General features: G+C 48.2%; 1 protein-coding gene across 1 annotated transcript in view; it reads right to left on the reverse strand.

The window, feature by feature from the left end:
* CFAP54 (cilia and flagella associated protein 54) overlaps positions 1-16096 on the reverse strand; it is a 1075777-nt gene that overhangs the window by 117438 nt on the left and 942243 nt on the right. Inside the window, exon 48 of the mRNA XM_069229529.1 lies at positions 3041-3163. Within this exon, the coding sequence (XP_069085630.1) occupies positions 3041-3163 (123 nt within the window). The remainder of the gene's footprint in view (positions 1-3040; positions 3164-16096) is intronic.

The following is a 16096-nucleotide window of genomic DNA, read 5'->3' on the forward strand; positions in this document are numbered from 1 at the left end:
AAAGTATGCATCCTGCAAGTCCAACGCTACCATCCAGTCTTCTGGGTTCATGGCAAACAGGACCTGAGCAAATGTGAGCATTTTAAATTTCTCCTTCTTGAGGAAGAATTTGAGAGGGTGTAGGACTAGGATGGGACAAAGGTCTCCATCCTTTTTGGGCACCAGAAAGTAGTAGGAATAGCAATCATGACCTACTTCTGGCATCGGCACCCTCTCCATGGCTCCCTTGGCCAAAAGAGCCATCACTTCCTGGCAAAAGAAGGGATTGATGGTCCTCCATCATACTGTCATAAGTAGGTGGCATGGAGGGAAGAGTAGTTACAAAGGGGGGTAGAGGAGAATAGCTGTAGTTAGGTGGCCTGGTATATGGTGAGCACCTATGTTATTATCACACTATACCAGGACCAGGAATCCCCTATTAGTGAGGTGTAGTCAGTGTCCAGGAAACCAGACTCTCTAGAGGTAGCTGTGGATGAGCAGTCAAGGCTTATCTAGGAGAAAGGCAAAGCTCATGCAATACCACTGATAGTCACACAGCACTTACACACATGAAAGAACCACACAGTGTTACAAAAATAAAGGCACTTTGTTTTAGTGACTCAAATACTAAAATACTATGTAGGCAATACTCTATTAGCAGATGAGTAAACACACTATTATATACACCTTAGTAATCAGGAATGGGCATAGAAGGCAAAAGAAAACAGTAAAGTATCAGTACCTCCCTGGGGCCCTCTTTCGATAGGCGTTACAGGATACCTCGGTCAAGGATTCTATGTTCAGACTTAAAAGATTTCTCGTGATGGAAATCTTCATCCTGGACCAACTGGAAATTGAAGCCGACCTCCCTGGAGAAGACCTCCTGAGACCCACTGCACGAGAAGCATCGGTCAACTTTTTACGTTTGGACTTTTTTGGGAGCTTTTTCTCTCGGATGTCAGACAACCCTCCACAGCAAGCCGAGTTCGAGTCAACGTCATCAGATTGCCTTTCCACAAGACCCCGGTGAAATCCTGGAAGTCTGGGGCTCCGAAGCTTTTCAGCTGGATGGACCAGCAATTCAAGCTGGGTCGCGGTTGACTTAAGCCGGCTTGACTCACGGCGTCGGGTTGGTCCACTTAAGGAGCTTTTTTCCAAAGTTCCTCCAAACTTCTCTAAACTGCTAGGTCTTCTTCCAGAAGGTCTTTGAAGGCCCTTTAGAAGTCCACAACTCAACCCAAGTTTCCAGAAGCTCTGAGTTGCTCTTTGGGGGTTAGGACTCCAAATCCCAGAATGGACCTGGTTCAGTTAAAAAAATGACCACTGGTCTGCTGGTCAATTTCTTCAGGGCTTGATGCAGGGGGCTCTGGACATCTATTTTCTACCTGTAGCATACAGAGAGTCCCTTCTTGAAGCAGTAGAAGACAGACGAAGACCTTTTCTTTGTGAAGCCCAAGGGTGCAGCTGGCGCAGTCCTTCTGAGTGCAGTGTCCAGGTGCAGGCCAGGGGTCCAGCAGGGCAGTTCTTCTTCTTCTTGTCTTGTTCCTGTAAGAATCTGAGGTGGGGTGCAGCTCAGCTAGTTTTATCTTTGCTCCTAGAGTGGAAAGCTGGGGGACTGTTGTCCAATCACATGTAGGCCGCCACCCTCTTGAATGACCACTTCCTGAGAAGTGTGGCAAAATACAATCCCAGGGAACAACATTCTCCAAAATTCCAAGATGGCAAACATTCAGTCTCAAAGGTTAGGTCTGGCTTGCTGCTCTGGCTAAGCTTCCCTTGGCACACTCCTTTCCAGCCCTCTCTTAATCTAATCAGGGGGCACCTGCTGTCTGGGTTTTCACCAAATGGGGGAGGTTCAGTTGCTGTCCCAAGTATATTTCCCTCATTTGAAGACCAGTTTAGCTGCTCTCCCCCATCCTGTTTCACCATCTGATGAGGCAGATTTCCTCCCACCAGATGTTTCCTTTGTGTCAGCCCAGGCCACTTCACACCTCACTAAGGTAGCCTGGCCAGGCTGCCAGAGGCTGGTGAATTAGAGAAAGGCACTACAGGGCTGAAACTGTAACTTTAAGAAAGCTTTCTAAAAACTCTTTGCAGATGTAAGTTATATTAAGTTCAACAGTGGCAAGTTGTTGGATTTTTTATAACTTTCAATTTGATTTTAAGCATGCCATATTTTGCTCCATTCTAGGAAAAATAAGACTTTATTATTTCAAAATAAATTCTCCCCATGTTAGCCTATGTATCCCATTCACTACAATGGGGAAAACAAATTTAGCAATTTTTCCCTCACAAGGGCTTATAAAACATATTTTTTATAGTCCCTGCTTATAGACAATGCATCCAACCCTGGGGTCACCTACGGCACACCTTAGGGGTGGTGTAAAAATAAGATAGTTTAGGACTTTTAATTCCAAAGTCGAATATGGTGTTGACTTTAACCTAAAAGCAGCCAGGAAGGCAAGCCTGCCTTTAAAATGACAATGATGTTGCATTTACCCTGGGCAAGGTAGAGTTACAGGGTTTCCCCTTGTTTTGTACAGTTTAAAATGACACTGGGCACCAGAGCAGTCGACCTATGGGTGCCTTACCTATGCTGGGGTCCCTAAACCTACATGCCCTACAGCAAATTATAATTAGCCCAATTTGCATAATCAATTTTACACAGCGCATTGGTCCTGGGACTGGTTGGCAGTACCCAGAGCACATTCAAGAGTCAGTTACCACCAGTATCTGTCCAAAACGTTTGGGGGTGACAAGCCAAAAAAGAGGAATTTCCTACACCAATCAATCTGCATTTTCACAAGGTTTCAAATAATAGTGTCTTCAGACTAATCTCAGACATCACTGTGCTTGTAAACACTCATCAGAATGACCTCCCTTTCTCCATTTTTCTTGCATTTAGTCCACTTTCTAACATTCTAGTTATTTACAGGGAAAATATTTAGCTTAATGAAAATGAAGAACTAAAGCCCAAAAAAGGATGATGAAACTAAACATTCATAGTACCACATATATGAAAAGCAATAGAGAAGGGAAAAATGCTGGTCTTAAATCTCACCTTGGTTTTGGTAAATGGTCTGTAGCCTTCTAGGTGATATTTTGGAATTTTGCTGCCATCATTGAGCTGAATAATTTCATAGGAAGCCTCAGTGTAAAATTGTAAATCTGTCAGAGCTTTTATCTATAAAAAAGGAAGTAAATGAAACATAAATTATCACTTATCTCACATGTGTCTTGTTATAATTTTAACATAAATGAACCATCATTATACGAGACTGCTTGGCTGGACAAGGACTGTGACATCATTTTAAAGGAGGTAGTTATTGTCAAAGATTATTGCGGATCTGTTGAATAGTGCCATATTATATTATGCTATGTGGGATTTGTATACTTCACCACTGTATTGCACAAAGGTGACTCTAACACACTTTAAAAACAAAGCATTATCCTGGGGGTATCAAATAAATCAATATCATCATTCTAAGCACATTATTTGCTTTAATTACATCAAAATTGTGATTTTGTGTATCAACTATGCCAGAGATTATCTTGTCTGCGGTCCATTGCTACTGTGTAATCTGTCCTTAGGATCTGTAAACTAACTTATTTCATGTTGTACATCTTGACCACAGACACTTAAACATGTTTCTTCGATTCCTGGTGTGTGTCCTCATCATCTCAAGAAGTATGCAGGGTCACTTCTAAGCACAGATCACAGAGTTGGTTCTGTATGGAATCCAGTGCTGAGTGTTGTTTATCATGAGCCTAGTGAGAAAATGTGTATCTACATGGGTAGCAAAAAAAGAAGGGGGAGCGCGAAACAGTACCTTGAGAAACCAAATAACCTGTGATGGACCTTGTTGCATTAAAGTTGATGTAAACTGGATCTATTACCATGTAGAGGATACAGAAAAGGCTAACACATTTAATGTGAGCCATCACAATTACTTCAGACTTGATGTCATAGGGGTTCATTTCTTTATTGCTGCTATACAGCCTGCAAGATAGATGTGCAGTTTGTCTGGGACCGTAGACAACAAACAAGCAGATACTTTGTCATAATGGCCCATCAAGAATGAGCCAATTGCCAAGACCCTTATTTCTAGAGCACTTTGGTTTCATAAAGGGGTGTATCTTTGGCAGAGGGCTTGATTTAACAAGCCAATTGTGGTGTAATATTGTTTACAAAACAATGTACTTATAATTTGTATCTTTCTTGTTGAGTGTAAGGAATCTGCAGCTAGATAGAGTCTCTACCAGATACCTCGTTATCGAAGGTAAGTAACTTGTTCATCTGATAAACTTCAAGCTGCAGCTTCCTTACCTTAGAATAGATACCCAAGCTATAACCCATGGCGGTGGGTCTGAAGGAGATTTCTTTTTTTTTTGTTTTTTAATACTAGAAGTCCTGCAAGACAGAACGGGCAAAATGCCCCTCTCTTGTCACCTGGCTATCCAGGCAGTAGTGTTTCGCAAATGTGTGCAAAGAAGCCCACGTTGCAGCCTGACAGATATCCACCACCGGTACGCCACGTGCTAACGCAGTGGTAGCAGTTTTACCCCTAGTAGAATGAGCTCTCAAGCCCTCAGGAGGCTGCTTCTTCGCCAAAGCGTAGCATATTTTTATACAGAGAACGACCCAGTGCGAAATGGACCGTTTCTTCACTGCCCAACCCTTCTTCGCACCAACGTACCCCACAAAGAGTTGGTCGTCCACCCGGAACTCTTTAGTGCGGTCAAGGTAGAAGATAACGTTCTTTTTGGGTCCAGTCGATGGAGACGCTCCTCTTCCTTAGAGGGATGCGGTGGAGCAAGGAAGGTGGGCAGGGTGATATTTTGACCCAGATGGAAAGGGGTCACCACCTTGGAGAGGAAAGAGGCACGAGTACTGAGTACTTTTTCAGGAAAGATTGTGAGATACGGCGGTTTGGATGACAAAGCCTGAAACTCACTAACTCTTCTGGCAGATGTAATTGCCACCAAAAAGGCTGTCTTAATAGTGAGCAGCTGAAGAGGACAATTATGCAAGGGCTCAAAGGGAGCACACATAAGGAAGGTAAGAACCAAATTAAGATCCCACTGGGGCATAACGAAAGGCACAGGCGGGAATAGATGTACAAGCCCTTTCAAAAACCTCTGCACTATAGGTGATTTAAACAGAGATGGTTGATCGGGCAACTGAAGAAAAGCCGATAAGGCTGCAAGATAGCCCTTGAGCGTCCCCAAAGAGGAACCCTGCTGGGCGAGAGACAAAATAAACAAAAGGATGTTAGACAGAGAAGAAGAAAGAGGATCAATAGACCTCTCTGAACAATATGAAACAAAGCGTTTCCAACAGCAGGCGTAGATCGACTTAGTAGAGGGACGCCTGGCTGCCAGAATGACATCACAGACCTCGGGAGGGAGGTCATAAACCATCAACTGTCGCCGCTCAATCTCCACGCAAGAAGGCGCAGAGTTGACAGGTTCGGGTGGAGAACCTTCCCCTGCTGCTGCGACAGAAGATCCTCCCGAAGAGACAGCCTGATTGGAAGACCGATGCTCATTTTGAGAAGCTCTGGATACCAAACTCTCCGTGCCCAATCCAGAGCCACTAGGATTACCTGGGCCCGGTCGTTCTTGATTTTCTTGAGAACTCTGGGCAGAAGTGGTATAGGCAGAAAAGCGAACAGGAGGCCTGAACTCCACTCGCAATGAAAAGCGCCGCCTAGCGGTAGCCCCCTTGAAAACTCCAAAGGGCAACACTGCTTACATTGTGCGTCCTCTACGGAGGCGAACAGATCTAACCAAGGCTCTCCCCACTGCTGAAAGAGTCTTTGGGCCATCTCCAGATGGAGACACCATTCGTGATCCTCTAAGCATTTTTGGCTGAGCTCGTCCGCCCTGGCGTTCAGAGAACCTGCCAGGTGTTAAACCACCAGGGTCATGCCCTGCTGTTCCAGCCATGTCCAGAGACGTAAAACCTCTTGACAAAGGGTCTACGACCCCACACCGCCCTGCTAGTTGCAGTACCACATTGCAGTAGTGTTGTCCGTGAACACCTGCACCACCTTCCCTTTCACAACAGGAAGAAATGCTTTTAATGCTAGCCGGATCGCCCGAAGCTCCAACAAGTTGATGTGGAGCCCAGATTCTGCCGGAGATCAGTGACCTCTGATCTCCACCTCCCCCAGATGGCCACCCCATCCCAGAAGTGACGCATCTGTCAGTACTGTCAGATCTGGTTGGGGAAGGGAGAGGGGTCTGTCCTTGACCCACTCGCAGTTCACTAACCACCACTGCAGATCTTTCGCAGTACTCTCCGAGATCTGAACCACGTCGGTAAGATTTCCCGGATGCTGTGCCCATTGGAACTTCAGGTCCCACTACAGAACCCTCATGCGCCATCTGGCATGCTTGACCAACAGGATGCAGGAAGCCTGGAGTCCCAGCAGCCTCAGAGTCTGTCTCACCGAGATCCAGGATAGAGGTCGAAACATCGGAATCATAACCTGAATATCCTGAACCCGCTGATCGGGGGGATAAGCCCGATACTGCACTGTGTCCAGAACAGCTCCGATGAAAGAGAGCTTCTGAGAGGGAGTCAGGAGTGACTTCGGCACATTTATAGTGAACCCCAGCGAATGCAAGAGGACGGCCGTCATCTGGAGGTGGGTGACAAGAGCCTGGGGCGTAGGAGCCTTCAACAGACAATCGTCTAGGTAGGAGAAGACTGAAATCCCTGACCTGCGCAAATGAGCTGCCACCATCACCTTTGTGAACACCCGAGGGGCACTGATGAGCCGGAAAGGAAGCACAGTAAACTGAAAGTGCTCGTGGCCCACCTTGAACCGCAGGTAACGCCTGTGGCTTGGCAGGATAGGAATATGGAAATATGCATCCTGCAAATCCAACGCTACCATCCAGTATCCTTGGTCTAGGGCAGACAAAACCTAAGCAAGAGTGAGCATCTTGAATTTCTCCTTCTTAAGGAAGAGATTGACGTCCCTTAAATCCAAGATAGGGCGAAGGCCTTTGTTCTTTTTGGGAATCAGAAAGTAGCGGGAATAGCAACCACTGCCTACTTCTGATATCGGGACTCTTTCTATGGCTCCCTTAGCCAAGAGAGCCGTAACTTCCTCGCGGAGCAAAGCTAGATGGTCCTCCATCAGCTATTCCTTTGTCGGAGGGATAGAAGGAGGGAAAGACTGGAAGGGAAGGGAGTAGCCCTTCCGTATGATCTGCAAGACCCACTTGTCCGTGGTGATGGAAAGCCAGTGAGGGAGATGAAAATGAATCCTCTCTCCAACTGGACGGACATGATCCCGCAGAACCACACAAGGAGGGCTTGGACGCAGTGGAGGGGGGCTGTGTGGCGGCTGACCTCTGGCCAGACCCTCTGGGTCTGACAGTACCACGACCACGTCCTCTTCCGGGATGCTGTGAAGCCTGAGGACGGTGGCTAAACTGTGGCTGGCATGGTACCACGCCCCTTTCCGAAGCCTCGAAAGGGGCGAAAGACAGACTGCCATCGTGCTGGCGCTGAAAGGCCCAAGGATCTGGCCGTGGCTCGAGAATCCTTGAACCTCTCAATCGCGGAGTCTGCCTTTTCACCAAAAAGGCGAGAGCCATCAAAGGGCATGTCCATCAAGCTGGACTGGACATCCCCTGAAAAAACAGTAGAACGTAGCCAGGCGTGGCGACATAGGGCCACCAACGATGAAATGGCTCTGCCCAGCAAGTCGGTCGTGTCCAAGCCACACCGGATCGTAAACTTGGCTGCATCTCTCCCATCCTTAACAGCCTGGGTGAGAGTGTCCTGTACGCCCTCCGGGACCTGGGGCAGCACTTGCTCCACCGTATCCCATAAAGTATAGGAATAACGGCCCAATAGGCAAGAGGTGTTTATGGACCTCAATGACAGGCTGGTGGAAGAAAACATCTTCTTCCCAAGCTGATCCAGCCTCTTGGATTCCCTATCCGGGGGAGCGGAAGGGAAGGCACCACGGGAAGTAGAGGCTTGGACTACCAAGCTCTCAGGAGTGGGGTGTTGTGTCAGGAAACTAGGGTCGGTGGGAGCGGGTCTATGGCGGCGGCCGACCATCCTATTCACAGGAGCCCCTGTGCTGGGTTTGGACCACGTACCCAGAAGGACGTCTGTAAGAGCCTCATTGAAGGGCAACAACGGCTCCGATGTTGACACCCCCGGCTGAAGCACTTCTGTCAGGATATTCGTCCTGACTGGCACCGTTGGCAAATCTAGGTCCAAGACCTCAGCTGCCCTATGCACCACCATAGCGAAAGAAGCCCCCTCCTCCACAGCCACATTAGGAGGAGAGAGCATACCAGTATCTGGAGATGTGTCCAGTCCACTGGCTTCCCCTAGATCCTCATACCAGTCCTGTTGCAATCCAGATTCTAAAGGGTCCTCAGACCCCTCCCATTCCTCTCCTGCATCTGGCTGTTCTAAATAATGCTCAGACAATGATCTGGGCCGAATTGGTCCGTTGAAGTCGACGTCGTACGTCGTTGCTCCGGCTCCGGATCATCCAGAATAAGGATGGGGCTGCCACCAGGTGGGCGCCGGTGGCGGAATCGTCGACGTCGGACCTGGTGCCGAAGGAGGTCGACTGTGAGAGAACGGTGCCGGTCCGGATCCGTTATCGGATCCTGGGGTCCCCAACGGCGCCGAGGCTGAAGCCGCCGGCGTCGAATCCGAAGGGGCCCCTGCTGACCCCACAGGGCCCGAAGACCCACCAAGGGTGCAGCCCGCTCAAAAACGAGACGCATGGCCTCGTAGAATTCTTTTATCTGAGCGGGGGTCGATCCGGTCCCCGGAAAGGGGGGGAAGACGCAGAGTCGACCCTGGCGACGGCTCTGCAAAACCGCTCTCGGAACGTCGACGTTCCCTTGACGCCTCGTCAGCCAACGGGCGTGGGGAAGACGAAGTCTGCTTGGACTTCTTCTTCTTCTTCTTGTGCCTCTTACCTTCGGAAGACCTCGAATGCGAGGAAGAGGACTTGGGGCTCCGGGAGCGGTGCCCCGACCTCCTCCTACTGCGGGACCGTGACCTCCGCGGAGTCGCGCCGACCGAAGACGAATGTCGGGCCGCAAGAAGCTTAAGGGATCTCTCCCTCAAGGCCTTCGGCGCCATGGCCCGACAGTCGGAGCACGAGGTGGAATCGTGGTCCTTCTCCAGGCACCAAAGACAAACTCGGTGCTGATCAGTCACCGACATGGTGCGATGACACGCACCACACGGCTTGAATCCTGTCTTTCTCAAAGACAAGACTCCAAACAGTCGAAAAAGCGTCAACAAACCGTTGAAGCAGGGTAGCTCTTTCCAAAACTGCGCTTAACCGGCGCGGAAGGAAAAGAACTAACGTACGCGCGCTGGGACAGTGTCTATATAAACAACCTGACGACGCACGCGGAGCTGGTGGACGCACGCGGAGCTAGTCGACGCACCTGGATCCGAACGATGCCGCCCGACGGCAGACACGCAGGGTACTGCTCAGAAAAAACTCTGGATTCGAAGCTGACACCAGGGAATTCTAAGGTAAGGAAGCTGCAGCTAGAAGTCTCTATCAGATTCCCCAATGCAAATGAAATGTGTACCCTATAGAGGACTGCCTTGGTTACTGCAATTTGCAAAATTCTGGACAATGTGCACTACATGCAGTGGCAAACAGATTGAGCCAGGGCTCTCCTCATTGGTAGAAGATAACCCGTACCACCTCTGAGTATAAATGGCACTTGTGATCTGCTATTTATCATCAGCTGAGTTTGTCCACTCTGATGTTTAAAGATCCCGCAAAGTGTTGGTACGATCTGAGATATGCCCTGATTGCTCACCTGCTTCCAAAGAACAAGAGCTTCCAAGTACAGAACCCACAACTGTAGTTCACACTGTTGGTTGCACTACCACAATTCTGTCATATTGTCTGTGCGCACATGTACACGTTGCCCTTTGATCTTTGGAAGGAAAGCTTTTAATGCCAAATGGATCACTGGGAGCTCCAACAGATTTACATGAAGTCACGGTTCCGCTGGAGACCAGAGTCCTCTGATCTCCACCTCTCCCAGATACCCTCCACAACCCACTAAAGACATATCCATCACCACGGTCAATTCTGGATTGGGTAGGGAGAGGGATCTGCCACGGGTCCTATTGCAGTTAGGTAGCCACCACGGCAGATCTTTTGCGTGAAGGGAGTCTGACAGATTTCCTTAGTCTTGAGCTCCGAGGCTTCAAATTCCGCTACACGGCCCGCATGTGCCCCCTGGCATGGTCTACAAGCTGTATGCAGGAGGCCAAAAGACCCAAAAGTCTCAGAGCTGCTCTCAATGAAACCCAGGCTGCAGGCTGAAAACATCGGAATCATAGCATGAATGTCCTGGACTGTTTGAGACAGCAGTGTAGTTCAAAACACTGTATCCAGAATAGCCCCTATGAAAAGGGAGCCTGTGCAAAGGAGTCAGGTGTGACTTTGACACATTAGGGGCAAAACCCTCTGATGTCAATAGACTGGTGTAAGGAAATGCCTCCTTGGCATGGTTACCCCCTGACTTTTTGCCTTTGCTGATGCCAAGTTATGATTTGAAAGTGTGCTGAGGCCTGCTAACCAGGCCCCAGCACCAGTGTTCTTTCCCTAACCTGTATCTCTGTTTCCACAATTGGCACACCCTGGCATCCAGGTAAGTCCCTTGTAACTGGTACCCCTGGTACCAAGGGCCCTGATGCCAGGGAAGGTCTCTAAGGGCTGTAGCATGTCTTATGCCACCCTGGGGACCCCTCACTCAGCACAGACACACTGCTTGCCAGCTTGTGTATGCTGGTGGGGAGAAAATGACTAAGTCGACATGGCACTCCTCACAGGGGTGCCATGCCAACCTCACACTGCCTACAGCATAGATAAGTCACCGCTCTAGCAGACCTTACAGCCCTAAGGCAGGGTGCACTATACCATAGGTGAGGGCATAGGTGCATGAGCACTATGCCCCTACAGTGTCTAAGCAAAACCTTAGACATTTTAAGTGCAGGGTAGCCATAAGAGTATATGGTCTGGGAGTCTGTCATACACGAACTCCACAGCACCATAATGGCTACACTGAAAACTGGGAAGTTTGGTATCAAACTTCTCAGCACAATAAATGCACACTGATGCCAGTGTACATTTTATTGTGAAATACACCCCAGAGGGCCTCTTAGAGATGCCCCCTGAAAACATACCCGACTTCCAGAGTGGGTTGACTGCCATACACCAGACATGTTGCTGGCCACATGGGGAGAGTGCCTTTGTCACTCTGTGGCTAGTAACAAAGCCTGTACTAGGTGGAGGTGCTTCTCGCCGCCCCCTGCAGGAATTGTAACACCTGGCGGTGAGCCTCCTTTGTTACAGTGCCCCAGGGCACTCCAGCTAGTGGAGATGCCCGCCTCCTCCGGCCACGGCCCCACTTCTGGCAGCAAGGCCAGAGGAGATAATGAGAAAAACAAGGAGGAGTCACTGGCCAGTCAGGACAGCCCCTAAGGTATCCTGAGCTGAGGTGACTCTGACTTTTAGAAATCCTCCATCTTGCAGATGGAGGATTCCCCCAATAGGATTAGGGATGTGCCCCCCTCCCCTCAGGGAGGAGGCACAAAGAGGGTGTAGCCACCCTCAGGGCTAGTAGCCATTGGCTACTAACCCCCAGACCTAAACACACCCCTAAATTGAGTATTTAGGGGCCCCCAGAACCTAGCAAGATAGATTCCTGAAACCTAAGACGAAGAAGGACTGCTGACCTGAAAGCCCTGCAGAGAAGACCGAGACACCAACTGCTTTGGCCCCAGCTCTACCGGCCTGTCTCCCCACTTCAAGAAAAACTGCAACAGCGACGCGCTCCACAGGGTCCAGCGACCCCCCCCCCCCCCCCTTTGCCTGCTTGCTTCGCTGAAGAGACCCCTGGGTCTCCCATTGAACTCCATTGCAAACCCGACACCTGTTTGCACTCTGCACCCGGCCGCCCTGTGCCGCTGAGGGTGTACTTTTTGTGCTGATTTGTGTCCCCCCCGGTGCCCTACAAAACCCCCCTGGTCTTCCCTCTGAAGACGCGGGTACTTACCTGCTGGCAGACTGGAACTGGGGCACCCCCTTCTCCATTGAAGCCTATGCGTTTTGGGCACCACTTTGACCTCTGCACCTGACCGGCCCTGAGCTGCTGGTGTGGTAACTTTGGGGTTGCCCTGAACCCCCAACGGTGGGCTACCTTGGACCCAACTTTGAACCCTGTAGGTGGTTTACTTACCTGCAAATCTAACAAACACTTACCTCCCCCAGGAACTGTTGAACATTGCACTGCCTAGTTTTAAAATAGCTTATTGCCATTTTTGTGAAAACTCTACATGCTATTTTGCTAATTCAACGTTCCTAAAGTACCTAAGTGAAATACCTTTCTTTTGAAGTATTACTTGTGAATCTTGAACCTGTGGTTCTTAAAATAAACTAAGAAAATATATCTTTCTATACAAAAACCTATTGGCCTGGAATTGTCTTTGAGTGTGTGTTCCTCGTTTATTGCCTGTGTGTATGTACAACAAATGCTTAACACTACCCTCTGATAAGCCTACTGCTCAACCACACTACCACAAAATAGAGCATTAGAATTATCTCTTTTTGCCACTATCTTACCTATAAGGGGAACCCTTGGACTCTGTGCATGCTATTTCTTACTTTGAAATAGTACATACAGAGCCACCTTCCTACAATTGGCCATCATCTCGAGATAGCTGGCGAACGAGGTGAATTTGCCTTCAACAACCTATAGTCTAGGTATGGAAAGTCTGGTATTCCCATCCTGCATATATGTGACACAACCACTGCCACCCCGTTTGTGAACAACAGAGGTACACTGGTCAGTCGAAAGAGAAGGATGGAGAATTCAAAAAGCCCCTTCCCACTTGAAAACACAGGTAATGTCTGTGAGATTGCAGGATGGCCATGTGAAAATATACATCCCACAGATCTAGCGCTACCATTCAGTATCCTGGATCCAGGGCAGATAGAACTTGGGCTAAAGTAAGCATTTTAAACTTATCTTCCCTCAAAAGAAAGTTCAGGTGATGAAGATCTAAAATGGGCCAAAGACCTGCATCTTTTTCGGTATTAGAAAATAGTGGGATTAACAACCAGTCCCTAGTTCTGAAACAGGTACCCTCTCTTATCACACCCTTCGCCAAGAGAGCATGAACTACTTCTTGAAGAATGGACAAGTGATCCTCTGAAAATTATTGTGATGGTGGAGGAATGTCCAAAAGGAATGACTGAAAAGCTTGAGAATAAGATTGCACCACGATCTGGAGCACCCATTGATCTGAAGTTATGCTCCTCCATGCAGAGAGGTAAAAGACACTGTGACCTCCAAGCGGCCGATCATGAGACGCAAAGATAAACTTAGAGAGGCTTTGTGTTTGCAGCAGAAGTGGGGGCTGGAGGTTGGGCAGATCTCTGTGCTTGGGTGGTTGTATTTTGTCTACTGGCTCCACGACCACATCTCCTAAAGGCCTGGGTGGTCTGCTGCAGTAGAGGCTTGTATCATCTATGCCTCTGAAGACAGCCTATTCCAAAACCTCAAAAGATGCGGTGCTGTGAAAGCTGGCGAGACAGAGGAGCCAAACCTAAAGAATGAGCAGTGGCTTTGCGCTACTTAAATCTCTCAAAGTCTGTATCTGCTTTTTCCCCCAAATAACCTCAGACCATCAAATAGCATGTCCATCAAAGAATGCTGCTCGTCTGTAGTTAAACCAGTTGAGTGACTCCATGCATGCTTTCTTGTCACTAAAATGTTCCACAATGCTCTACCTAAACAATCTGTAGTATCCATGTAGGACGCTGGCTTGGTGTGTGGTGAGCACCTATGGTGTTATCACCTTATACCAGGTCCAAGTATCCCCTATTAGTGAGGTGTAGACAGTGTCTAGGAAGCCAGGGTTCTCTAGAAGTAGTGGTGGATGAGCAGCCAAGACTGATCCAGGAGACATGCAAAGCTTATGCAATACCACTACAGTCATACAGCACTTACACACACGAAAGAACCACACAGTGTTACAAAAATAAAGGTACTTTATTATGGTAACACAAATACTAAAATACTGTATAGGCAATACTCTATTAGCAGGTGAGTAAACACCCTATTATATACACATTAGAAGTAAAGGATTAACATAGAAAGCAATAGCAAACAGTAAAACAATATAGATTAGTGGATGCCCTGAGGGGGTGCCAAACCATATACTAAGAAAGTGGAATGCGAAAGGTGGTCCCCACCCAAGGAAGTGTAATCTGGAGAGGGAAGCTGGAGGAACTAGAAACCCTAAAAAGTAAGTATCAGGGTGCCCCCAGCGACCAGGAAAGGAGAGGTAAGCACCTGGTCTTTCCTCAAACCCACAGTTAAACTTTAGACAGAGACTGTGCAAGACCAAATTAAGACTGGAAGAAACCAAAGGTGGATCCTGACAGAAGAAGACCTGCAAAAGAAGGGGAGCAGGACCAGATCGAGATGGAGTGTCCGGTTGGGGCAGGAGCCACTACCCACCCTTCTGGAGATGCAGGACCTGGTCGATGATGGAGACAATGAGTCCGCTGTGCAGCACTGGAGCAGGAGAAGAGTTCCAGAATTGATGCAGGTGATGTCCCATGACAGAAGGAGAGTTACATTCAATCAGTGGTGTTGGACGCCCACCAACAAGCCTTAGCAAGGGCAAAAGTCACAGATAAAGACATGCAGAGCTGCAGGGACCAGCAAGATCCAGGGAGACTCAACCCAAGGAGGGGTGTCCCAGGTGACCCTGAGCAGTGAGAAGAGTCAGAAGATGAGGATGCAGCCCCCACAGGCAACTCACAGGCAGCAGGCACAGGAGTCGCCGTGAGTCTCTCTCAGCACACCTGTAGAGGAGTCCTGCATTGCTGGCGCAGCAGGCAGGAGACTGTGCTTTGCAGGGAAGAGTGCTGGATACCTGGGCTACACGTAGCCTGAAGTTCCCTTGGAAGAAGAGCCAAAAGGCCTTGGTAGCTGCAAGAGTCGCGGTGCACAGGGTACTGTCCTTCAAATATATATATATTTGAATTTTCTTCAGTATCTCAAAAACTAATGAATGGATTGATACCAAATAACTAAAAGGGCTTTTACTGGACCAAGAGCTAATTTTCTGCCATATTTGGTGTAATTCCATCCAGCAGTTCAGCGCCTATTCCTGTTCAAAATCCCTATGGAAATTAACATGGAGAAAACACATTTTGAGACCCCCTGTTTTTCCTCGACCCCCGCTTGATGGCTAATGCTGAAACTTTCCAGACAGCAGCTGACGTAAGCATCATATTTTTTGCCAAAATTTTATGAAGATTCTTCAACCAGCGCCAAAGATATAGGCAAGTAAAAACCACTTTTTTCTATAGAAACTAGTTCCTAACTATAACTATCTAGTAGCAACCACCGCTAAATTATAGGCAAAATGTTTTCAGCCTGGGATGACCCACGCACATATATGACCAACAATAAAGCCCCTTTCTCACAGTAAGTATTTTGCCAGTTCATGACATATCAAGGGATACAATATTGGAAAATAACACTACTGTAGCCACAACCCACCAACATTGATGAACGATTCATGGCCACCATAAAGAATGCAGTAAAAAGAGCCAAAATTGCAAAGATATCAACCGGCCAAGCCCCGTGCCAAATCGTAATACACCTCACTAGCACACAAGGGAGTGCCCATTGGCACTAGTGCTAGAGAGGAAGCGTCAGACACATCTACTAAAACCTGAAGACACAGCCCCATCAGATTATGATGGCATAATGGCCCGGGGGACTGATCAAAGAAATGTGAAACAATTTGGACATGAAAGCCAAAGCATCTTCATCAGTCTTTTTTATATATGCTCTCTCACTCTCCCTCCCTCTCTTCTCAGGTATTTACTGTTTCTTTTGGTTTCATTTAAAAGGGGGGAGATCTCGATGAGGTGACAGGGCACTAGGACCTAGAAGGCATAGTGAGGAACTGGACACCACTCCCGGACAGCTGTGGGAAAAGCAGGAAAAGTGAGGGCACAATAAGAAGGGGACCCAGCAACTACGGATCTAGCAACTACCTTCT

The sequence above is a fragment of the Pleurodeles waltl genome, chromosome 4_1, assembly GCF_031143425.1.
Source record: "Pleurodeles waltl isolate 20211129_DDA chromosome 4_1, aPleWal1.hap1.20221129, whole genome shotgun sequence".
In the NCBI taxonomy this organism is placed as follows: domain Eukaryota; kingdom Metazoa; phylum Chordata; class Amphibia; order Caudata; family Salamandridae; genus Pleurodeles; species Pleurodeles waltl.